At 45.1% G+C, this 26,222-nt stretch overlaps 1 protein-coding gene across 1 annotated transcript in view; it reads left to right on the forward strand.

Moving 5' to 3' along the window:
* AUH (AU RNA binding methylglutaconyl-CoA hydratase) overlaps positions 1-26,222 on the forward strand; it is a 295,545-nt gene that overhangs the window by 22,178 nt on the left and 247,145 nt on the right. Inside the window, exon 2 of the mRNA XM_040416942.1 lies at positions 25,130-25,197. Within this exon, the coding sequence (XP_040272876.1) occupies positions 25,130-25,197 (68 nt within the window). The remainder of the gene's footprint in view (positions 1-25,129; positions 25,198-26,222) is intronic.

The raw sequence follows: 26,222 nt of genomic DNA on the forward strand, positions 1-26,222 counted from the left end.
GGGCGACAGAGTCAATTCTGGAGTCCAGGACGGCCATTTCAGAGCGGACTTGTGAGAATTCGCGCTTGCATTCCTGCAATATGTTAGTGGCAAAACTGGACAAGTCTGCTTTGGTAGGAAGGGAGCAGATGAGAGTGCGCAAATCGGCCATCGTTGGTGGCCTGGTGCCGTCATTAAACAGGTCGGCTGAGGCAGATGGGGCCCCTGAGCAGGGAGAAGGATGTGTAAGGCCCGGCATTTTGGGAGAAACCACTGACAAGGGCTGATGGTGTCCATCCCAGGAAGATCCAGTGGACCAGTGCGGGGAGGCAGGCAGGGAGGGCCAGGGGAGCGTGATGGGGGCCGGAAGGGGTCCTGAGCAGCATGAGGGTCTTCGATGAGGTGGGGCTCCGCAGGAAGGGGCTGTGCAACAACTGAAGAGGTCAAGGCGTCCCTTAGGGGATTAGGGGCGACCCCACCGTTGGATGGCTGCTTAGATGGCCAGAAGGGGGAGGCAAGGGGTCTCAGTGGGCACGTCTGCCGGGTGGGTGAGTCCCCAGTGTCAAATCCCCCGTTGTGGAAGTCCTGTGGGGGGCCCCTGTGACTGACCTGTTGGACGGATGTCATCGGTGCCGCGTCCGCGGCAGGAGCCGGTGTGTGCTGAACAGAGGTGCACTCCAGAGGGGAGTAGTACGGCGGCATGGAGGCCGGGGAGGCCCGATCCCGAGTATGCTGGTCGGCCGCATCAGGTGAGGAGGAGAGCTGAAGGGGCACCGAGGAGGAGCGGTGCCGAAAGAGCTGTGCGGCCTGGATCTCTTGGGAGGCCGGGCGGTGAGTGGGTGAGCGCGCGGCCTGAGTGCCGGCGCCATGTTGCGATCCGGCATGTGGGCCGTGTAGGCCGGAGCCCGGGGGAGAGACGTGCCGGGCGAAGAGCTGGGGCAGATCTTCTTGAGCGTTTTCACCATCTTGGAAGGCTTGATTGTGGCGGATTCTGCCAGGGATGCAGAGGAGCTCACAGAGAGCGCGTCCTCACTCTGTCATGGCTGGCCACGCCCCCCCCCCCCCATCAACAAAATTTTAAGGCCAAGTTCAGACTTCATTTGGACAGTTACTTCCAGCAGTGACTGTGAGCCAAAACCAGGTGTGGGTCAAAAACACAGAACAGGAGCAATTCTTTCCATTATACGTTATCTCTGAGTAGGCGTCCTTTCTGGTAAACTGATGGAAATACAGTAACTGACCAAGTAACTGAATGCACACGAACGTTGTTTCACTTCAATGGGGCCGCAAAAGATGCAGACAGCACTCCGTTCCGTGGGGCCACAAAATAAATAGAACATGTCCTATTGTCCGTTTTGCAGACAAGAAAAGGCATTTCTATTATGGGTGACCTGTTCCGTTCCAGGTCCGTTCTGTTGCAGACTGCAAAACGCGTCACGGCCGTGTGCATGAGCCCTAACATGTATTTGTGTATGCTGCTGTAGGGCAAGGGCATTTTCTTTACTACAGGCTTCACATGGGTATTCTAGGTTTCTGCCTAGCAGTGAGCCCAGTGACATCACTGACACAAATGGGCGGTCTTTAGCGCTGCCCTAGGCTGTTTTACTGGCTAGGGCAGCACTAAAGACGGCCTATTAGCCTCCGCCTAGCATACTGAGAAAAAGCCTGGTACGTCACCGGCAGTAAACAAACAGACCTTGTCCTGCACTATGCAGTGCAGGGCAAGGGGGAGCATTGCAGCAAGACATGCTCCACTCATACATGGTAAATGAGTGAAGGAGGAACTGATGCCTAGGTCCAGCTCTGAACATGGACAACCCCTTTAAAACTGTCAGCATCTTATTTAAATGTTAGACTTTTTTACGGTGTATTTATAGAGATAAGTAAGTAAGGGTACTTTCACACTAGCGTCGCTGGATTCTGTCAGGCAGTTCTGTCGCCGGAACTGCCTGCCGGATCCGGCAATCTGTATGCAAACGGATACCATTTGTAGACGGATCCGGATCTGTCTCACAAATGTATTGCAATACCGGAACCGTCTCTCCGGTTGTCATCCGGAAAAACAAATCTGGTATTTATCTTTTTCACATTTTTAAATGTCTGCGGTTGCCCAGACCACAAAACCGGATCCGTTTTTCCAGAACACTTAGGGCCGGATCCGGTATTAATACATTTCAATGTAAAATAATGCCGGATCCGCATTCCGGCAAGTGTTCCGGAATTTTGGACGGAGAAAATACTGCAGCATGCTGCGGTATTTTCTCCGTCCACTAACCGTACAGTGACTGAACTGAAGACCATTCAGAATGCATGGGGATAAAACTAATCAGTTCTTTTCCGGTATTGAGCCCCTAGGACGGAACTCAGTACCGGAAAAGAAAAACGCTAGTGTGAAAGTACCCTAACATCAATGCATTCCATTACTTATCTTGCCCTGATTCAGTAGCTTGCCATACACCTTAGATAGCAGTCGGCTGAATGCTCATTCAGCTGAGAGCTGTTCCTACTGATCCCCAATACACATGTACACTCAGTATTCTCAGTGCATGCATGTATGACTGAGCATACATATGTATTCCTCTTTCTCAGTAGAGAAAGGGGAAAAAGCAGTTGGCAGACACCTCATGTGGTTTCCAATCTTCCATGAGTACAGTCCTGATCAAAAGTTTAAGACCACTTGAAAAATGGCAAAAAATCATATCTAGAATGGCTGGATCTTAACAAGGTTCCAAGTAGAACTTCAACATGCAACAAGAAGAAATGGGAGTCAGACAAAACATTTTTTGAGCATTCAGTTTAATGAAAACAACAAATAACTGAAACAGGCTGTTTTTCAGCTGATCAAAAGTTTAGGACCATACCTCCAAAAAAAAACTAAACCCCCCCACAAAACAGAAAACCAACTTCCAAACATGAACTCAGTAATGAGTAGCTCCGCCGTTATTGTTTATTACTTCAAAAATTTGTTTCGACATGGTTGAGCAAGCGTTTCCATGAGGTGAGTGGGAACATTTCTCCAAGTGGTGAAGACGGCCGCACGAAGGCCATCTACTGTCTGGAACTGTTGTACATTTTTGTAAACTTACCTTGCCATCCATCCCCAAAGGTTCTCAATTGGATTTAGATCAGGGGAACACGCAGGATGGGCCAAAAGAGTGATGTTATTCTCCTGGAAGAAGTCCCTTGTCCTGCGGGCAATGTGTACTGTCTGTAGCGTTGTCCTGTTGAAAAACCCAGTCGTTACCACGCAGACGAGGGCCCTCAGTCATGAGGAATGCTCTCTGCAACATCTGGACTTCCTGAAGCTCCATTGTTCCACTATAGGAAAAAGCACCCCAGACCATTATGGCGCCCCCTCCACTGTGGCGCGTAGAAAAGATCGTTGGAAACCATCAGGGCCATCAAGGTTAAATTTTTTCTCATCAGAGAATAAAACTTTCTTCCACCTTTGAATGTCCCATGTTTGGTGCTCTCTTGCAAAGTCCAAACGAACAGTTCTGTGGGTTCAAGGAGACGAGGTCTTTGAAGGCGTTGTTTGTTTTTGAAGCCCTTCAGTCTCAGATGCCGTCTGATGGTTTTGGGGCTGCAGTCAGCACCAGTAAGGACCTTAATTTGGGTCGAGGATCGTGCAGTGTCTTGACGGACAGCCAATTGGATCCTCTGGCTCAGTGCTGATGAAATTTTTGTTGGGTCTTCCACTTGACTTTTTTGTTCCATAACCCTCAGGATCATTTAAGAAATTCCAAATGTCTTACTGCGTCCCACCTCAGCAGCGATGGCGCGCTGTGAGAGACCCTGCTTAGTAACATAGTAACATAGTACATAAGGCCGAAAAAAGACATTTGTCCATCCAGTTCGGCCTGTTATCCTGCAAGTTGATCCAGAGGAAGGCAAAAAAACCCTGTGAGGTAAAAGCCAATTTTCCTCACTTTAGGGGAATAAAAAATTCCTTCCCGACTCCAATCAGGCAATCAGAATAACTCCCTGGATCAACGACCCCTCTCTAGTAGCTATAGCCTGTAATATTATTACGCTCTAGAAACACATCCAGGCCCCTCTTGAATTCCTTTATTGTACTCACCATCACCACCTCCTCAGGCAGAGAGTTCCATAGTCTCACTGCTCTTACCGTAAAGAATCCTTTTCTATGTTTGTGTACAAACCTTCTTTCCTCCAAACGCAGAGGATGTCCCCTCGTCATAGTCACAGTCCTGGGGATAAATAGATGATGGGATAGATCTCTGTACTGACCCCTGATATATTTATACATAGTAATTAGATCTCCCTCAGTAGTCTTTTTTCTAACGTGAATAACCCTAATTTTGATAATCTTTCAGGGTACTGTAGTTGCCCCATTCCAGTTATTACTTTAGTTGCCCTCCTCTGGACCTTCTCCAGCTCTGCTATGTCTGCCTTGTTCACTGGAGCCCAGAACTGTACACAGTACTCCATGTGTGGTCTGACTAATGATTTGTAAAGTAGTAGGAATATGTTCTCATCACGGGCATCTATGCCCCTTTTGATGCAACCCATTATCTTATTGGCCTTGGCAGCAGCTGCCTGACACTGGCTTTTGCAGCTTAGTTTGCTGTTTATTAAAATTCCTACATCCTTTTCCATGTCAGTGTTACCGAGTGTTTTACCATTTAGTATGTACGGGTGACTTGCATTATTTCTTCCCATGTGCATAACTTTACATTTGTCAGTGTTAAACCTCATCTGCCACTTATCTGCCCAAGCCTCCAATCTATCCAGATCCCTCGGTAGTAGTATACTGTCCTCTTCAGTCTTAATTACTTTACACAGTTTAGTGTCATCTGCGAAAATTTATATTTTACTATGCAAGCCTTCTACAAGATCATTAATAAATATATTGAAGAGAATAGGGCCCAATACTGACCCCTGAGGTACCCCACTAGTGACAGTGACCCAATCTGAGTGTGTACCGTTAATAACCACCCTCTGTTTTCTATCATTGAGCCAGTTACTTACCCACTTACAGACGTTTTCTCCCAGTCCGAGCATTCTCATTTTATATACTAACCTTTTATGTGGTACAGTGTCAAATGCTTTGGAGAAGTCCAGATATACGACATCCATTGATTCACCGCTGTCAAGTCTAGAACTTACCTCCTCATAGAAACTGATTAAATTAGTTTGGCATGACCGATCCCTCATGAAGCCATGCTGATATGGCGTTATTTGCTTATTTCCGTTGAGATGCTCTAAACAGTTTACCCACAACAGATGTTAGACTTACCGGCCTATAGTTTCCAGGCTCTGTTTTTGGACCCTTTTTGAATATTAGCACCACATTTGCCATGCGCCAATCCTGTGGGACATTCCCTGTCAGTATAGAGTCCGCAAATATCAGAAATAAGGGTCTGGCTATGACATTACTTAATTCCCTTAGGACACGGGGGTGTATGCCATCCGGTCCTGGCGATTTCTCTATTTTGATCTTTTTTAGTCGCTGTTGTACTTCTTCCTGTGTCAGACAGGACACTTTTAATGGCGAATTTATTTCAACATTCAGCATTTCATCTGACAGTTTATATTCCTCAGTGAATACATTGGAGAAAAAAATATTTAACAGCTTTGCTTTCTCTGCTTATGCAGTTAAACAACCCGACAACGTTCAAAAAGGGAGAGTTTTTTTGCCTTTGCCATCGCAACGTGTGACTACCTGACAGAAAATGACAATGAATCCACATCTTTGCACAGATTTGGCCTTTTAAAGGCATGTGGTCCTAAACTTTTGATCAGCTGAAAAACAGCCTGTTTCAGTTTATTTGTTGTTTTCATTAAATTGAATGCTCAAAAAATGTTTTGTCTCACTCCCATTTCTTCTTGTTGCATGTTGAAGCTCTACTTGGAACCTTGTTAAGATCCAGCCATGCTAAATATGATTTTTTGCCATTTTTCAAGTGGTTTTAGGCTACTTTCACACTTGCGGCAGGACGGATCCGACATGCTGTTCACCATGTCGGATCCGTCCTGCGGCTATTTCGCCGTGCCGCCCGACCACCGCTCCGTCCCCATTGACTATAATGGGGACGGGGGCGGAGCTCCGGCGCAGCACGGCGAAAGCCGCCGGACTAAAAAACCTGACATGCAGTAATTTTAGTCCGGCGGCCTTTCGCCGTGCACCGCCGTGCTGCGCCAGAGCTCCGCCCCGTCCCCATTATAGTCAATGGGGACGGAGCGGCGGTCGGGCGGCACGGCGAAATAGTCGCAGGACGGATCCGACATGGTGAACAGCATGTCGGATCCGTCCTGCCGCAAGTGTGAAAGTACCCTTAAACTTTTGATCAGGACTGTACAAAGGATCCAACAGCCTGACCCTTCTTTTCCTGACATTTGCCACTAGTGTCAGAACAGCAGCTTATTAGATGGTCAGCCGGTCCTGCCAGTATTGGCGGGTTCAGCCAATATTCATATTATGTCTATGGCCACTTTAAAGGCCACCTTAAAGGGTAGGGGATAAGTGTCTGATTAGCAGGGGCCCAGACTGGTTTGAATGGATGCATGCACACCGACACTCCATTATACGTTATGGGACTACTGCAGAAAGCCAAGTATTTGTACTCTATCTCCTCCTGGACACAGGGCCCCTATTATTATGATCTGTGGGGCCCCAGCAGTCTGTTCCCTGGTAATTTCACCTGTGGATACGGGAAAAGTGTTTGTCGTGGGATAAACCCTTTAAACTACAGCCTGTATTATATAGTTCAGAGCTGTATTCAGAGTTTGGCAGGCTTCATAGCTCAAATCTCCTAGTATTCCTTGCTAGCTTAATTTCCACATGCCCGACCCATTGTTCTTTCGTCAATCAGTGAAAGTAGCCTAATGCCTCATGCAGACGTCCGTGGAACACGGTCCGTGAGATACCGGGCTGGCATCCTGCTTAGTGCAGGAGCGCACGGCGTCATTGGTTGCTATGACGCCATGCGCTTTGTGCCGCCGCCGCAGTACAGTAATAAACTTGTATGATCTGCACGAGTAGCTCACGGACCGTGTTCCACGGACGTCTGCATGAGGCTTAATACAGTTGAAAAAAGACATAAGTCCATCAAGTTCCACCAAGGGATAGGTGGGGACGCGAGTCCCAGGAGGAAGTAAGACTCAGATTTCTACACATTTTCATAAGCATTAATGTAATTTACTTTTATGAATTCATCTAAGGGCTCTTTCACACTTGCGTTGTCCGGATCCGTCGTGCACTCCATTTGCCGGAGGTGCCCGCCGGATCCGTAACACCGCAAGTGAACTGAAAGCATTTGAAGACGGATCCGTCTTCAAAATGCGTTCAGTGTTACTATGGCACCCAGGACGCTATTAACCACCTCAGCCCCCAGTGCTTAAACACCCTGAAAGACCAGGCCACTTTTTACACTTCTGACCTACACTACTTTCACCATTTATTGCTCGGTCATGCAACTTACCACCCAAATGAATTTTACCTCCTTTTCTTCTCACTGATAGAGCTTTCATTTGGTGGTATTTCATTGCTGCTGTCATTTTTACTTTTTTTGTTATTAATCGAAATTTAACGATTTTTTTGCAAAAAAATGACATTTTTCACTTTCAGTTGTAAAATTTTGCAAAAAAAACGACATCCATATAGAAATTTTGCTCTAAATTTATAGTTCTACATGTCTTTGATAAAAAAAAAATGTTTGGGTAAAAAAAAAATGGTTTGGGTAAAAGTTATAGCGTTTACAAACTATGGTACAAAAATGTGAATTTCCGCTTTTTGAAGCAGCTCTGACTTTCTGAGCACCTGTCATGTTTCCTGAGGTTCTACAATGCCCAGACAGTACAAACACCCCACAAATGACCCCATTTCTGAAAGTACACACCCTAAGGTATTCGCTGATGGGCATAGTGAGTTCATAGAACTTTTTATTTTTTGTCACAAGTTAGCGGAAAATGATGATTTTTTTTTTTTCTTACAAAGTCTCATATTCCACTAACTTGTGACAAAAAATAAAAAGTTCTATGAACTCACTATGCCCATCAGCGAATACCTTGGGGTCTCTTCTTTCCAAAATGGGGTCACTTGTGGGGTAGTTATACTGCCCTGGCATTCTAGGGGCCCAAATGTGTGGTAAAGAGTTTGAAATCAAATTCAGTAAAAAATGACGAGTGAAATCCGAAAGGTGCTCTTTGGAATATGGGCCCCTTTGCCCACCTAGGCTGCAAAAAAGTGTCACACATCTGGTATCCCCGTACTCAGGAGAAGTTGAGGAATGTGTTTTGGGGTGTCTTTTTACATATACCCATGCTGGGTGAGATAAATATCTTGGTCAAATGACAACTTTGTATAAAAAAATGGGAAAAGTTGTCTTTTGCCAAGATATTTCTCTCACCCAGCATGGGTATATATAAAATGACACCCCAAAACACATTCCCCACCTTCTCCTGAGTACGGAGATACCAGATGTGTGACACTTTTTTGCAGCCTAGGTGGGCAAAGGGGCCCATATTCCAAAGAGCACCTTTCGGATTTCACTCATCATTTTTTACAGAATTTGATTTCTAACTCCTTACCACACATTTGGGCCCCTAGAATGCCAGGGCAGTATAACTACCCCACAAGTGACCCCATTTTGGAAAGAAGACACCCCAAGCTATTCCGTGAGGGGCATGGCGAGTTCCTAGAATTTTTTATTTTTTGTCACAAGTTAGTGGAAAATGATGATTTTTTTTTTTTTTTTTTTTTTTCATACAAAGTCTCATATTCCACTAACTTGTGACAAAAAATAAAAACTTCCATGAACTCACTATGCCCATCAGCGAATACCTTGGGGTCTCTTCTTTCCAAAATGGGGTCACTTGTGGGGTAGTTATACTGCCCTGGCATTCTAGGGGCCCAAATGTGTGGTAAGGAGTTTGAAATCAAATTCAGTAAAAAATGACGAGTGAAATCCGAAAGGTGCTCTTTGGAATATGGGCCCCTTTGCCCACCTAGGCTGCAAAAAAGTGTCACACATGTGGTATTGCCGTACTCAGGAGAAGTTGAGGAATGTGTTTTGGGGTGTCTTTTTACATATACCCATGCTGGGTGAGATAAATATCTTGGTCAAATGACAACTTTGTATAAAAAAATGGGAAAAGTTGTTTTGCCAAGATATTTCTCTCACCCAGCATGGGTATATATAAAATGACACCCCAAAACACATTCCCCACCTTCTCCTGAGTACGGAGATACCAGATGTGTGACACTTTTTTGCAGCCTAGGTGGGCAAAGGGGCCCATATTCCAAAGAGCACCTTTCGGATTTCACTCGTCATTTTTAACAGAATTTGATTTCAAACTCCTTACCACACATTTGGGCCCCTAGAATGCCAGGGCAGTATAACTACCCCACAAGTGACCGCATTTTGGAAAGAAGACACCCCAAGCTATTCCGTGAGGGGCATGGCGAGTTCCTAGAATTTTTTATTTTTTGTCACAAGTTAGTGGAAAATGATGATTTTTTTTTTTTTTTTTTTTTTCATACAAAGTCTCATATTCCACTAACTTGTGACAAAAAATAAAAACTTCCATGAACTCACTATGCCCATCAGCGAATACCTTGGGGTCTCTTCTTTCCAAAATGGGGTCACTTGTGGGGTAGTTATACTGCCCTGGCATTCTAGGGGCCCAAATGTGTGGTAAGGAGTTTGAAATCAAATTCAGTAAAAAATGACGAGTGAAATCCGAAAGGTGCTCTTTGGAATATGGGCCCCTTTGCCCACCTAGGCTGCAAAAAAGTGTCACACATGTGGTATTGCCGTACTCAGGAGAAGTTGAGGAATGTGTTTTGGGGTGTCTTTTTACATATACCCATGCTGGGTGAGATAAATATCTTGGTCAAATGACAACTTTGTATAAAAAAATGGGAAAAGTTGTCTTTTGCCAAGATATTTCTCTCACCCAGCATGGGTATATATAAAATGACACCCCAAAACACATTCCCCACCTTCTCCTGAGTACGGAGATACCAGATGTGTGACACTTTTTTGCAGCCTAGGTGGGCAAAGGGGCCCATATTCCAAAGAGCACCTTTTGGATTTCACAGGTCATTTTTTACTGAATTTGATTTCAAACTCCTTACCACACATTTGGGCCCCTAGAATGCCAGGGCAGTATAACTACCCCACAAGTGACCCCATTTTGGAAAGAAGAGACCCCAAGGTATTCGCTGATGGGCATAGTGAGTTCATGGAAAAATTTTTTTTTTTTGTCACAAGTTAGTGGAATAGGAGACTTTGTATGAAAAAAAAAAAAAAAAAAAAAATCATCATTTTCCACTAACTTGTGACAAAAAATAAAAAATTCTAGGAACTTGCCATGCCCCTCACGGAATACCTTGGGGTGTCTTCTTTCCAAAATGGGGTCACTTGTGGGGCAGTTATACTGCCCTGGCATTTTCCAGGGGCCCTAATGTCTGGTAAGTAGGTAAATGACCTGTGAAATCTGAAAGGTGCTCTTTGGAATGTGGGCCCCTTTGCCCAGCTAGGCTGCAAAAAAGTGTCACACATCTGGTATCTCCGTACTCAGGAGAAGGTAAGGAATGTGTTTTGGGGTGTCATTTTACATATACCCATGCTGGGTGAGAGAAATATCTTGGCAAAAGACAACTTTTCCCATTTTTTTTTATACAAAGTTGGCATTTGACCAAGATATTTATCTCACCCAGCATGGGTATATGTAAAATGACACCCCAAAACATATTCCCCAACTTCTGCTGAATACGGAGATACCACATGTGTGACACTTTTTTGCAGCCTAGGTGGGCAAAGGGGCCCAAATTCCTTTTAGGAGGGCATTTTTAGACATTTGGATACCAGACTTCTTCTCACGCTTTGGGGCCCCTAAAATGCCAGGGCAGTATAAATACCCCACATGTGACCCCATTTTGGAAAGAAGACACCCCAAGGTATTCAATGAGGGGCATGGCGAGTTCATTGAAAAAAAAAAATTTTGGCACAAGTTAGCGGAAATTGATTTTTTGGATTTTGTTCTCACAAAGTCTCCCTTTCCGCTAACTTGGGACAAAAATTTCAATCTTTCATGGACTCAATATGCCCCTCAGCAAATACCTTGGGGTGTCTTCTTTCCAAAATGGTGTTATTTGTGGGGTGTTTGTACTGCCCTGGCATTTGAGGGTCTCCGCAATCATTACATGTATGCCCAGCATTAGGAGTTTCTGCTATTCTCCTTATATTGAGCATACGGGTAATGAGATTTTTTTTTTCCGTTCAGCCTCTGGGCTGAAAGAAAAAAATGAACGGCACAGATTTCTTCATTCGCATCGATCAATGTGGATGAAAAAATCTCTGCCAAAAAAAGAAAAAGGAGGGGAAAGGCGTCTGCCAGGACATAGGAGCTCCGCCCAACATCCATACCCACTTCAGCTCGTATGCCCTGGCAAACCAGATTTCTCCATTCACATCAATCGATGTGGATGAATAAATCATTGCCGGGATTTTTTTTTTTATATATACAAAGTGTTTGCCAAAGTATATGAACACCGCCACCTCCTCAGCTCATATGCCTCGGCAAACATATCTTTTACTGCAGAGGAGAAATCTCGTCTTGCAGCGCCGCATACACCGACTTACGTGTAATCTGACAGCAGCACAATGCTTCTGTCCGAATGCACATCAGTGCTGCAGCTGGTCGATCGGTTGGTCCACCTGGAAGGTAAAAAAAACAAAACAAAAAAGAAAAAACCAGGCCGCAAAGCAATAACTTTATTAACTTTAGAACAGAACATATTAACTTTTTTAAACTTTTTTAACTTTTTTACTTACCGGTAATTTTTTTTTTGTTTAGTTTTTTTTACCTTTATAGAACAAACCTCTCCTTCCCCATGGGACAATGTGCAAAGCGCAAATCGCCCAAAGATGTGGCGAAGTACGTTATGCACTTTATCCCAGGTGAAAGGAGAGGTTTGCAGCAGCTGAGAGTAAAAGGGCCCTAATAGCCCTGTGTGCCTGTCCTGTGAGATGCAATCCCTATGCTAGGTGTACCTGTGTGTGGTACTTCCGGAAACACTCTCCATAGCATAGGGCAGGGTGGTCAGCACAGTCAGGACAGAAATAGCGGGTGTCACGCCTTATTCCACTCCTGCTACAGACACGACATCTTTTTCGGGGTGACGGTTGGGTTGAGGTACCAGGAACGACACTGGGGAAATGTCGCTCGTGTAGACGGCTAACTACACTGGGGGATGGGGCCACGGAACCTCCTGGGTAAAGGAGGTTCTCGATGATCTCTTCCTGGAATTTGAGGAAAGATCGTGTTCTCCCAGCCTTACTGTAGAGAACAAAACTATTGTACAGCGCCAATTGAATTAAATATACAGACACCTTCTTATACCAGCGTCTGGTTCTGCGGGAAACTAAATACGGAGACAACATCTGGTCATTGAAGTCCACCCCTCCCATGAGCGCATTATAGTCGTGGACACAGAGGGGCTTTTCAATGACACGGGTTGCTCGCTCAATTTGGATTGTCGTGTCTGCGTGAATGGAGGAGAGCATGTAAACGTCACGCTTGTCTCTCCATTTCACCGCGAGCAGTTCTTCGTTACACAAGGCAGCCCTCTGCCCCCTTGCAAGACGGGTGGTTACAAGCCGTTGGGGGAAGCCCACGCGACTAGTTCGCGCGGTGCCACAGGCGCAAATCCGTTCTAGAAACAAATGCCTAAAGAGGGCCACACTTGTGTAAAAATTGTCCACATAAAGATGGTACCCCTTGCCGAATAAGGGTGACACCAAGTCCCAGACTGTCTTCCCACTGCTCCCCAGGTAGTCAGGGCAACCGACCGGCTCCAGGGTCTGATCTTTTCCCTCATAGACACGAAATTTGTGGGTATAGCCTGTGGCCCTTTCACAGAGCTTATACAATTTGACCCCATACCGGGCACGCTTGCTTGGGATGTACTGTTTGAAGCCAAGGCGCCCGGTAAAATGTATTAGGGACTCGTCTACGCAGATGTTTTGCTCGGGGGTATACAAATCTGCAAATTTCTGGTTGAAATGGTCTATGAGGGGCCGAATTTTGTGGAGCCGGTCAAAAGCTGGGTGGCCTCTGGGACGGGAGGTGGTGTTGTCGCTAAAATGCAGGAAACGGAGGATGGCCTCAAATCGTGCCCTGGACATAGCAGCAGAGAACATGGGCATGTGATGAATCGGGTGCGTTGACCAATATGACCGCAATTCATGCTTTTTTGTCAGGCCCATGTTGAGGAGAAGGCCCAAAAAAATTTTAATTTCGGAAACTTGGACTGGTTTCCACCGGAAAGGCTGGGCATAAAAGCTTCCCGGGTTGGCGGATATAAATTGTGTGGCATACTGGTTGGTCTCTGCCACGACTAAGTCCAAGAGCTCCGCAGTCAAGAACAGCTCAAAAAATCCCAGGGCCGAACCGATTTGAGCCGTCTCAACCCGAACTCCAGACTGGGCGGTGAAAGGGGGAACTACAGGTGCGGCTGAAGTTGGTGACTGCCAATCAGGGTTTGCCAGCACCTCAGGGATTCTAGGGGCTCTACGGGCCTGTCTTTGCGGTGGCTGCGACGGGGTAACTAGTGCACGTGCCACCGTACCAGCTTCAACTGCCCTTCTGGTGCTCGCCACGTCACCATGTTGTACGGCAGTGCTGGTACTAGGTCCAGGGAGGGCTGCGCTGCTGGTGTATGCCTCACCACGTGATCCGGCAGCGACAGCCCCACTCTGCTGCTCTTGAAGCGGATCCTGCATAACCTGTGGTCTAGCGACATGGGGCCGGGTACGCCTGGTGCTGCCAGGGACCTCCACCTCCTCGTCCGAACTTTGGGTCAGAGAGCCACTGCTTTCCACAGGTTCATATTCTGACCCGCTAGATTCATCAGATGAGGGTTCCCACTCCTCATCCGACTGGGTCAGAATCCTGTAGGCCTCTTCAGAAGAATACCCCCTGTTTGACATTTTGGACTACTAAATTTAGGGGTATTCCCTGAGACTACCCAAGAAAAAAAGCAAACCTGTCTTACAAAGGGGAGGCTAGCGAAGTACCGGAGGCCGCTGCGGTTGATAAAAAATATCAAAACTGATTTTTTTATCGCCGCAGTGCGTGTAAAATGAATGTGCAGTGATCAAAAAATATATATTTTTTGTCACTGCGGTGGGGCGGGCGTGGGTGAACGCACGTGTGGGCGACCGATCAGGCCTGATCGGGCAAACACTGCGTTTTGGGTGGAGGGCGAACTAAAGTGACACTAATACTATTATAGATCTGACCGTGATCAGTTTTGATCACTTACAGATACTATAAAAGTACAAATGCTGATTAGCGATACGCTATTCAGCGAATAAAAGTGACTGCGGTGCGGTGGGGTGGGCGCTAACTGACGCTAACTACCTAACCAAGGGGCCTAAACTATCCCTAAAACCTAACAGCCAATACTAGTGAAAAAAAAAAAGTGACAGTTTACACTGATCACTTTTTTTCCTTTCACTGGTGATTGACAGGGGCGATCAAAGGGGTGATCAAAGGGTTAATTGGGGTGCAGGGGGGTGATCTGGGGCTAAGGTGTAGTGTTGGTGCTACTCACAGTTCAGGGCTCTTTCACACTTGCGTTATTGTCTTCCGGCATAGAGTTCCGTCGTCGGGACTCTATGCCGGAAGAATACTGATCAGGATTATCCTAATGCATTCTGAATGGAGAGTAATCCGTTCAGGATGCATCAGGATGTCTTCAGTTCCGGTACGGAACGTTTTTTGGCCGGAGAAAATACCGCAGCATGCTGCGCTTTTTGCTCCGGCCAAAAATCCTGAAGACTTGCCGCAAGGCCGGATCCGGGATCAATGCCCATTGAAAGGCATTGATCCGGATCCGGCCTTAAGCTAAACGTCGTTTCGGCGCATTGCCGGACCCGACGTTTAGCTTTTTCTGAATAGTTACCATGGCTACCGGGACGCTAAAGTCCTGACAGCCATGGTAAGTGTAGCGGGGAGCGGGGGAGCAGTATACTTACCGTCCGTGCGGCTCCCCGGGCGCTCCAGAGTGACGTCAGGGCGCCCCAAGCGCATGGATCACGTGATCACATGGATCACGTCATCCATGCGCATGGGGCGCTCTGACGTCATTCTGGAGCGCCCGGGGAGCCGCACGGACGGTAAGTATACTGCTCCCCCGCTCCCCGCTCCTACTATGGCAACCAGGACTTTAATAGCGTCCTGGGTGCCATAGTAACACTGAAAGCATTTGGAAGACGGTTCCGTCTTCAAATGCTTTCAGTATACTTGCGTTGTTACGGATCCGGCAGGCACCTCCGGCAACGGAAGTGCATGCCGGATCCCAACAACGCAAGTGTGAAAGAGGCCTCAGTCTGCTCCTGTGCTGGATCCAACCGACGAAAAGGACCAGCACAGGAGCAGAGAAGCCATATAACAGATCATATTTACTAATATGATCTGTTATATGGCTTGTGATTGGATTTTTTAAAAATCGCCAGCCTGCCAGCCAATGATCGTTGCTGGCAGGCTGGTGACTAACTTGTTCTTTAACTTTTGCCGGCCCGCGATGCGCATGCGCGGGCCGGCTTGGAGCGAAATCTCGCGTCTCGCGAGATGACGCGTATATGCGTGACTGTGCGCAGCGCTGCCACCTCCGGAACGCGAATCTGCGTTAGGCGGTCCGGAGGTGGTTAAAGTCCTGGTTGCCATAGTAGGAGCGGGGAGCGGGGGAGCAGTATACTTACAGTCCGTGCGGCTCCCGGGGCGCTCCAGAATGACGTCAGAGCGCCCAATGCTCATGGATCACATGATCCATGCGATCACGTCATCCATGCGTGTGGGGCGCGCTGACGTCATTCTGGAGCGCTCGGGGAGCCGCACGGACTGTAAGTATACTGCTCCCCACTACTACTATGGCACCCAGGACTTTAATAGCGTCCTGGGTGCCATAGTAACCATTCAGAAAAAGCTAAACGTCGGATCCGGTAATGCGCCGAAACGACGTTTAGCTTAAGGCCGGATCCGGATTAATGCCTTTCAATGGGCATTAATTCCGGATCTGGCCTTGCGGCAAGTGTTCCGGATTTTTGACCAGAGCAAAAAGCGCAGCATGCTGCGGTATTTTCTCCGGCCAAAAAACGTTCCGTTCCGGAACTGAAGACATCCTGATGCATCCTGAACGGATTTCTCTCCATTCAGAATGCATGAGGATAATCCTGATCAGGATTCTTCCGGCATAGAGCCCCGACGACGGAACTCTATGCCGGAAGAAAAGAACGCAAGTGTGAAAGAGCCCTAAACCTTTTTTTAAACTGTCCACTGTTCCTGCTGTGACCATGTCACCAAAATAGTAATTCTTCTATGTATGGCCAGCATCCTAGTATTATCCTGGTGATTTGATGTCCGTGTTTGGTAGCAGTGGTTTCTACTGCAATTCCTTGTACAGTGGGTATTCAGGAGTGCCACTGTGAAGGGGACATATTGTTTAACCAGCACCTTCATTTTCAGGATCAGTGATGGTCCCTTTAAACATTTCGTTCACTCTCCTGAAAATACTATGTAACTTCATCAAGCTTCAGCAAGACCATAACTAATTAGAATCAGATTTATATTAATATATCATCTGATGCTGACTCCCTGGATATTATTTCTAATAAGTGAACGTAGTAGATGTTGGTCAGTTATTTCCCATGCATCATTTCTCAATAGCATAGATTTCATCCAGTCAGTGGCATTATTCTTGTCTGTTAAGATGATATAATTCATGAAAGAAATGTTTGTTTTCTGGGAGTGTTGAATACTTGACTCATTTCATCTGCATTGCCGAGCTCCACACTCTGTCCGTTTTTGGAGAGTGATGACACATTTTTCTACGTTGACTAACATAATTTCATAATGCATTGTGAAGTGTTGATATCCTGATTAAAGCCTCATTCACACGTCAGTGTTTTGGTCAGTGATTGTGAGCCAAAACCAGGACTGGAGCCTCCACAGACATAAGGTATAAGGGAAAGATCTGTACCTGTTCCGTGTTTAGAGCCGCACCTGGTTTTGGCTGAAAATCACTGAGGGAAATCATTGATCAAAACGCTGACGTGTGAATGAGGCATAAGTCGGAGTCTCTTGCTTCGTCCAGTGCAGGCAGTGACATATTTATTTTTTATTAGGTGATAATGTTTTAAAAAGAGGAGAAGATTTTCCTTTGTGTGTCCTCTGTTTACGATCTGTCTCTGACTTAGGCCTCACGGATGCGGACTCATTCACTTGAATGGGTCCACAATTCCGGAGATGCGGAACAGAACACCGGAAGCACTACGGAGTGCTTCCGTGGTGTTTCATTTCATGGTTCCGCACCGCAAAAGAATATGACATGTCATATTTTTTTGCGGTGTGGACATACCACGGACCCATTTAAGTTGAATGGGTCTGGCACGCTGCACAGACGTGTGCATGAGGCCTAAGGCTCAAAAAAACTTCATAAAAACGGCTGAGGTATAAGCCCACCTGGAGGAGGAGCAGGGGGATCAGTGGAGGATGTGCCGACAGACTGCACAGGCTATACAGGGAGAAGTAGCTGGTCTCTTCTTATGTAGCTGTACTTGTCATCAGGGGAGGATAACATGGATTTCTGTGCATGTTTTCCCCATCAGTCAGATAGCATACTTGCTTGGTTGCTATGGGCAACTAATCCAGTTCTAATTTACACCAGTTTGATAAATTACCCCAATAGTTTGTATAGCAGGATGGAAATTATATACAACATAATTCCCAATACTTGCATGCAAATATATGGTGCATTCCTACAGTTTTTGCATTTTGTTAATACATGCAGCATTGAGTGTAGATGTGTTATATGTATGAAGTCCTTACTTCTTACAGTTTTTTAAACTATATATTATTTATCAATTTTTGACATAGAAAATTAGGTTATAATTTTATACATAGTATGCTGTTTGCTGTTTACAGGTTTAATGCATTTGTGGAAGACTTAGGCCTTTTTCACACGGGTGTTGCGGGAAAATGTGTGGGTGCGTTGCGGGAACACGCACGATTTTTCCGCGCGAGTGCAAAACATTGTAATGCGTTTTGCACTCGCGTGAGAAAAATCGCGCATGTTTGGTACCTGAACTTCTTCACAGAAGTTCGGGCTTGGGATCGGTGTTCTGTAGATTGTATTATTTTCCCTTATAACATGGTTATAAGGGAAAATAATAGCATTCTGAATACAGAATGCATAGTAAAATAGCGCTGGAGGGGTTAAAAAAATATATATTTTTTTTAACTTAATCCCCTTGATCGCGGAGCCGGCATCTCCTTCTGTCTTCCTCTTAGCTGTGTGGAGCAACAGGACCTGTGGTGACGTCACTCCGGTCATCACATGGTCCGTCACATGATCTTTTACCATGGTGATGGATCATGTGATGACTGGAGTGACGTCACCACAGGTCCTGTTGCTCCACACAGCTAAGATGAAGACAGAAGGAGATGCCGGGCTGCGCGATCAAGTGGATTAAGGTGAGTTACATTTTTTTAAATTTTTTTTTAACCCCTCCAGCGCTATTTTAGTATGCATTCTGTATTCAGAATGCTATTATTTTCCCTTATAACCATGTTATAAGGGGAAATAATAATGATCGGGTCTCCATCCCGATCGTCTCCTAGCAACCGTGTGTGAAAATCGCACCACATCCGCACTTGCTTGCGGATGCTTGCGATTTTCATGCAACCCCATTCATTTCTATGGGTCCTGCGTTACGTGAAAAATGCACAAAGAGGAGCATGCTGCGATTTTCACGCAACGCACAAGTGATGCGTGAAAATCACCGCTCGTGTGCACAGCCCCATAGAACTGAATGGGTCAGGATTCAGTGCGGGTGCAATGTGTTCAACTCACGAATCGCATCCGCGCGGAATACTCGCCCGTGTGAAAGGGGCCTTAGGGTTCATGCACACGACCGTATGTATTTTGCAGTCCGCAAAAAATACGATGGCCCCTAATAGAACAGTACTATGCTCGTCTGTAATACGGACAATAATAGGACATGTTCTATTTTTTGTGGAACGGAAATACGGAGGCGGAATGCACACGGAATAACTTCCGTTTTTTTGCGGACCCATTGAAATGAATGGTTCCGCATACTGTCCACAAAATGGAACGGACATGGAAAGATAATACGTTTGTGTGCATGAGCCCTTATACTGTAGATATTACATGGCCACTGTTTCAATGTCTTTAAGAACACAGGCTCTGGTTGATGTATACAGTTGTGGTACATATGAGCTTTGCACACCTCAATATATTATTTTTACATTGCCTTTATGTGCAAACCTCTGCTTGAATGTGAGTTTTAGGCCGAAATATTTGTTTTGATGCATTTTTAAAAATAACTTTATTTATTTTACTCACATATATAGAGTTTTAGGCCGAAATATTTGTTTTGATGCATTTTTAAAAATAACTTTATTTATTTTACTCACATATATAGCGCTGACATATTCCCGCAGCGCTTTACAGACATTATCATTACTTGCTGTTCCCAATGGGGCTCACAATCTAAGGCCCCTATCAGTATGTCTTTGGAGTGTGGGAGGAAACCCACGCAAACACGGGGAGAACATACAAACTCCACACAGATGTTGTCCTTGGTTGGATTCGAACCTAGGACTCCAGCGCTGCAATGAGCCACCGTTCTGCCCATGTTTGTCACAAAGTTACATAAAGGTGGGCATGGTTGTCAACAGTCAGTCAGGACAGCTTTAACCATCAGGTTCTCTGCTTTCAGGAAATTTGGGGATCAGGTTTTTGGGGATCACTTACTTTTCAAGGACTGCAATCCATGTATTTTATTGGTTGCTTTTTTTTTTTTTGGTCTTTCCAGGTCTGGTGATTTTATGAAGATATGTGCAATTTGTTTGTATGAGCTCTTTACATGTTAACATTTTTTTGTTAGAAAGTGTGGTCTATATAACTTTCAGCATCAGTCAAACTTTTACCAACTAATATTAACCTTTATGCAATTTTCATGAAAAATTACACTTATTTTATTTTTTTATAATTTTTTTTTTTTGACTTCATATAACAATATATACCATCTTTAAAAAACAGTCATATATCAATATTACAACAAAATTACACTTTGACGCAAAGTTGAATGAAGGTATCTGTGTGCCATTTTGACAATGTGATGGTTGTCTACTTTCAGAAAATATGTGGTTATGGGGATTTTTTTTTAGTTCATAATTTAGGTTTTATTGGTAAATGTCAAAACTACCAAAACTGGCACTGAAAGGGTTAATGGATTATTGCCTCTGTTTTTGAGATTGGAGGGGGTCCCAGGGTTTGGGAAACAGTGAAAACATTGAGGCATATCCTTGCGACATGGCATAACATTCATAGTTGGAACAGTCCCTTTAATTTTCAAGTATTGGTATTGCAATGTAATATCTGGGAGCTGCAGTAAAATACCTGACCCAGACCACCCATTATAAAAGAGTAAATGGGAATTTACCCTTTGGGGGCATATATATGACCATACACATATGACGCATGGAGCTGGGGTTTAAACCTGCACCTTTGTAAGGCTACTTTCACCCTAGTGTTTCTATTTTCTGGTATTGAGATCTCAATACTAGAGAAAAACGCTTCCGTTTTGTCCCCATTCATTGTCAATGGGGACAAAACATAACTGAACAGAACGGAAAGCTCCAAAATGCATTCTGTTCCGTTTGGTTGCTATCTCATACCGGAAAGCAAACCACAGCATGCTGCGGTTTTCTGTCCGTCATGGGATTTGGAGCAAAACGGATCCTTAATGACCCACAATGCAAGTCGTTGGGGACGGATCCGTTTTCTCTGACACAATCTAACAATATAGAAAACGGATCCGTCCCCCATTGACTTTTATTTAAAGATAATACAACCGGATCCGTTCATAATCTGTTTGAATGCAGATGGTTGTATTATCAGTAACTGAAGCGTTTTTGCTGAGCCCTGCCGGATCCAGCAAAAACGCTAGTGTGAAAGTAGCCTAAATGTAAACTACTCCTGTGTATACAAAAATATAAAATAAAATACAAAAAAAGGAAAAAGAAAGCGCCATAGCTGCCCCATTTATGCGAGTCTATGAAGATGACCGCCACAAATTAGGGAACCCAATTTAATAATTTATTTTCACGTCAGTTTTCTAATTGAAAGTGTAACCCGTTAGTGAGCACCCACACACCTTTTTTACGATGGCCACTAACTGGCCTTGGTCGGGTCTCCCATGCAGTGGAGAGTGGGGGCTTGGCCAGGCCAGGCTCCTGCTCTAATGGCCCGTAGCAGCAGAAGCACCAGTCCGTTCAACCTCTTAGGCTGGGTTCACACTTGAGCGTTTTACAGCGCGCTCAAACGCGCTGTAAAACGCTCAACACATGAAAACCAATGCTTCCCTATGGCCCTGGTTCTCACTTGAGCGTTTTACAGCGCTGAAAAACGCGCTGTAAAACGCCCTACGCTCAAACAAGTACTTGAGCTTCTTTGGGGCGTTTTGACGCGCGTTTGTGGCCATAGGACATTGCAGTCAATCACACAAACGCGCGTCAAACGCGCGTTTACTATTGCAAAAAACGCTTGTCAAAAACGCGCGTCAAAAACGCGCGTTAAACGTGCATATCAAAGACGCTCAGGTCTGAACCCAGCCTTAGATGGTGCCGTCAGTAGCGACCGCAGCATCTAATTGGTTTCGGGAGTGGGAGCTCCTTCTGTCTCTCTTTGGCACACCGCAAATGAGAGCTGTTTGAGGAGGTTGCAGTGTCCTTGCTGCTCTCCAAGCACAGTGCCATACCTTTGATAGCGGCTGTGCTTGGTATGGCAACTCAGCCCATGCACTTGAATAGGACTGAGCTGCGCCTAGGTCATGTGACCGCTGAATGTGGCATCACATGGCATACTAAGAGGCCTCTTCACACAGATGATCCCTGGAGTCAGACCCCCGCCAATCTCCTACCCTGAGAATAGGTCATCAATATGATCATTCCAGAAACTTGTGAATTAAAGGATTCTATATTCTCTAATTACCATGAGCTTGCAGGATAATGAGCGCATCCTGACATAAGAACAAGGTCTTGAGCAGCGTATTGCACCTGTATGCGTGCGTTTTACCAGCAGACCTGTCAGTAATACATAGTCAATCACTGGAGTTGTCAGCCGAGGTGCAGGCTTGTTTTTGTGTACTTGCTGGAGCCCCCCGCAGAGCGGTGAGTCACGGCGAGTACTCGTAGTAATCCTGTCTTCAATGTTCTGTTCTGCACGGCTCTGCTCTGGCGTAGGCAATGTCAAAGGTATTAATGCGTGTCGTAGTCATTGCTGCAGCTCCAGAAGGAATTTGATATAAAAAGAAGCGTTACCGTAGCAACAAGAGCATTGCTATTTATACCAAATATTCAGCTACTCAATTATGTATTTAGCCTTTGTCCATTCTGTCCTGGCTCTGATGTAGGAAGGAGCTGTACAGTGTGCGCAGAACACAGCAGTCCGGCACATTGTAATCCCTGCCAGAAAAATCAAGCTCCTGGGTGGATGACAATTAAAATGCCACCAGTGTCTGATTGGCGTAGGTTACATGAATATGACTCCTGGGCACTGTGAGGCCCCTTGCAGACGAGCGTTCCTCCCGCAGCGAGTCCGCAGAGCAGCTCCCGGCCTGACCTCCCAGCACTGACGGGATTCACATAGCATTATATTATATAGTGACCCTTACAGTTCTGGAATGCATTGGATAACACTGGCCGCATTATGCCAGTGTTAGCCAATACATTTCGGAACTGTAAGGGTTACATAGCATCATAAATCAATATAATGATATGTGACCCTAGGCAGCGTTGGGAGGTGAGGCCGGGAGCTGCGTTGCGGACTCGCAGCGGGAGGAACGCTTGTCTGCAAGGAGTCTTAGAAATATTCAAGGTAAAACGGGATTAGTTCCCATCAGGGAAAGTTGCAGATAACGCTTTTGGTAAGGTTTGCATGACCTTTTGGTTATAATCTTCATTTTGGCATAAAATATATGACACTAATGTGAGCTATTAAAACGGACTTGTGGATGAAGCATCTTAAGAACGGGTAGAAACTGTACTGTCACAGGTGCTTCCATGGACCCGGAATGCAAGGGACAGGATGGGGGATAAGTGTCTAATTGGTTTGGAGCTGACCAATCACAAGTCAGCTTCCCATTGTAGCAGATACAAGTGCTTAGGAAGAGGTTGTGGGTAAGGTAGTAAGTAGCTTGTAGATGTTCGGAATCAGGCCTTTAGTAGGAGGTCCAAGGGCACATTTATTAAAATGCCAGTCTTAACAAAGCCCCATAGCTGGCGGAGGATCCGAGCTGTCTTATGTTTAGATTATTTTCTACACCTGAAACAGCCATTTAAAGGAAATGTGTCCTCAGAAAATGACCTATTGTCTTTATGTTTTTATGTTCAACATATTTTTAAAGAAGTTTTGATGATGATACTTTTTATTTTCTATGCCAATATCTATATTTAAAAAAAATATATCATTTGTTTTCGCACTAGCCACTAAGCCTAATAATGGTCTGTACAGATCACTTTACTGCTGTCATCCTCATCCTGCCTGTAATGATATCACCTCTGTGCATAGATAAGACAAGGTCCACCATTCACAATAGGTAACTGTAAAGACTTATTTATTCTTCTAGGGCTGCAGCTATCGATTATTTTAGCAATCAAGTATTTAGTAATCCAATGATTAATCGAGTACTCTAATAAGAAAAAACTAATTAAGGCTACTTTCACACTTGCGTTATGTGCGGATCCCTTTCATATAATACAACCGTCTGCATGCGTTCAGAACGGATCGTTTATATTATCTTTAACATAGCCAAGACAGATCCGTCTTGAATACCATTGAAAGTCAATGGAGAACGGATCCGTTTTCTATTGTGCCAGATTGTATCAGAGAAAATGTATCCGTTTCCATTGACTTACATTGTGTGCTAGGACGGATCCGTTTGGCTCAGTTTCATCAGGCGGATACCAAAACGCTGCAAGCAGCATTTTGGTGTCCGTCTCCAAAGCAGAATGGAGGCTGAACGGAGGCAAACTGATGCATTCTGAGAGGATCCTTTTCCATTCAGAATGCATTAGAATGCAAACTGATCCATTTTGGACCACTTGTGAGAGCCCTGAACGGATCTCACAAACGGAAAGCCAAAATGCGAGTGTGAAAGTAGCCTTAAAGAACGTTTTATATTATAACTCATCAGCCTGTTGCCATCAGTTGCTCCCCCCGTGCCATCAGCTCCCCCCAGTGCCATCACTTCCTCCTCCCTTGTGCCATCAGTTCTCCCTCCATTCCCATTAGTTCCTCCCCCAGTGCCACCAACTTCCCCATGTCATCAGTTGCTTCCCCTCCCAGTGCCATCAGGTCCCCCTCCAATGCCACCAGCTGCCCCCACTGCCATGAGTTCCCCTACTCCGCCTCCTAGCCATCAGTGCGCCAGTGATCTAAAATACTTACCTTTCCTGTAGGGATGCTGCTGACAGTCCAGAGATCTTCCATCCTCTTCACGCGCTGCACTGGGACCTGATGTCACACAGCATCAGCTCATAGTAAGCGCTTACATGCACTATGTCCTGACGCTGTGTGTACATCAGGATCCAGTGCAGCGCTGTGTGGTGCAGGCGGGTGACCGCGGAGCATGAGTAATAGCAAGCGCTTCACTCACAGTCCGTGGTCACATGGCACAAACCAATCATCGATGCAAAAAATTAGCATCGAGAATTTTTTTGTATCGAGTTAATCGATTAATTTGAGTAATCGTTTCAGCCCCAATTCTTTCCTTATACAATGAGCTCTGCACAGATCACAGAGCATGTCAATGAGGTCCCCTCCTGACCATTGCGTCTATGGCCCATAAAGGAATTTTCTTAATGCTTTCTAAATGCCGTTAAGAACAGCTCAGACAAGATGGCCGCCCCCATAATCATGTTTAGAAAATAAAATAAAAAATCTGTAATCAGAAAATAAAATCAGATTATAAAAAATGAGATGTGCTACTATCCAGTTTTAACTGGCAGATAAAGTTTTGGTGACACAAGCAGTTTTCAGACTTTCACATTCTCAAATGTAACCCAATATAATTTCTTTTTACTTCACTAGGAATTGTGGTGCTTGGGATAAATCGGCCGCATGCGAAAAATGCTATCAGTAAAGGTCTGGTGAAGTCGGTAAGTGAGGAATTCTTTATCAGATCTGTTCATGAAGTCGTCCAAAATTCTCTGCCTCCATGTATAATCATGGTTTACATAATTGTCATCATGTCAGGTCTCATCCATATCGAATTCCTTCTGATTGCCCCTGTTATGCTCATATTAACTGAGACTTGGTGGTGGTGGTGGGGGGGTCATTTATCAAACAGTCTGCGACATCTTACCGCTCACTCCAGGTCTAAAAAAGTGGGCGTGGTGTGGGGCGGGAGGCGGCAGACCCATCTCATTTACCATTTTCTTCAAATGGTCTAAATGTAAGACAGCAAGGAAGTTGTCTTACATTTAGAAGCGGCGGTGGATCCGCCAAAGTTATGTAGAGGGCGGCACCTCTTTATAACTTCGGTGGATCCACCACCAGGTATAGGGGTTATTAAGACAGGCGTCTAAAACGCCGTTCTTAATAATTGTGCTCCTTGGATGTAAAAGGTTTTCTGTATACTGTCTCCTGGGGATATGGTTATTGCATAGACACAACTTTTATGGCAGCCAGATGACTGCCATATCTGAGCTTAGGTTTCAGCCTTCTCTGGTGGTCACCTAGGTCCAGGGTGTATGTAGTTCACTGTTTTGTATGCGTGGAATCCGATACAAGATGGGACATTTAGAGTCTTCATTCAAATTTCATATCCGCCATGGCTGTTTGGAAGACAACACAGACTCCTACTAAAAACAGTAAAAAGGCATTGTGAGCATGCTTGAAATAAGAGATGAACGATGAAGAGATATGCAAAAATAAGATCGGGTAAGCTTCCTGAGTAAATATTGCTGAAATACACTTTTATTAAATAAACAATTAAAATGAGAGATAGTTCACAAGAATACCCATCAGGCTGGGCATCAGAGACATAGGGGCACAATACCAGAACAATATATATATATATATATATATATATATATATATACAGTACAGACCAAAAGTTTGGACACACCTTCTCATTCAAAGAGTTTGCTTTATTTTCATGACTATGAAGGCATCAAAACTA

This window comes from Bufo bufo, chromosome 2, assembly GCF_905171765.1.
Source record: "Bufo bufo chromosome 2, aBufBuf1.1, whole genome shotgun sequence".
Taxonomy (NCBI): Eukaryota; Metazoa; Chordata; class Amphibia; order Anura; family Bufonidae; genus Bufo; species Bufo bufo.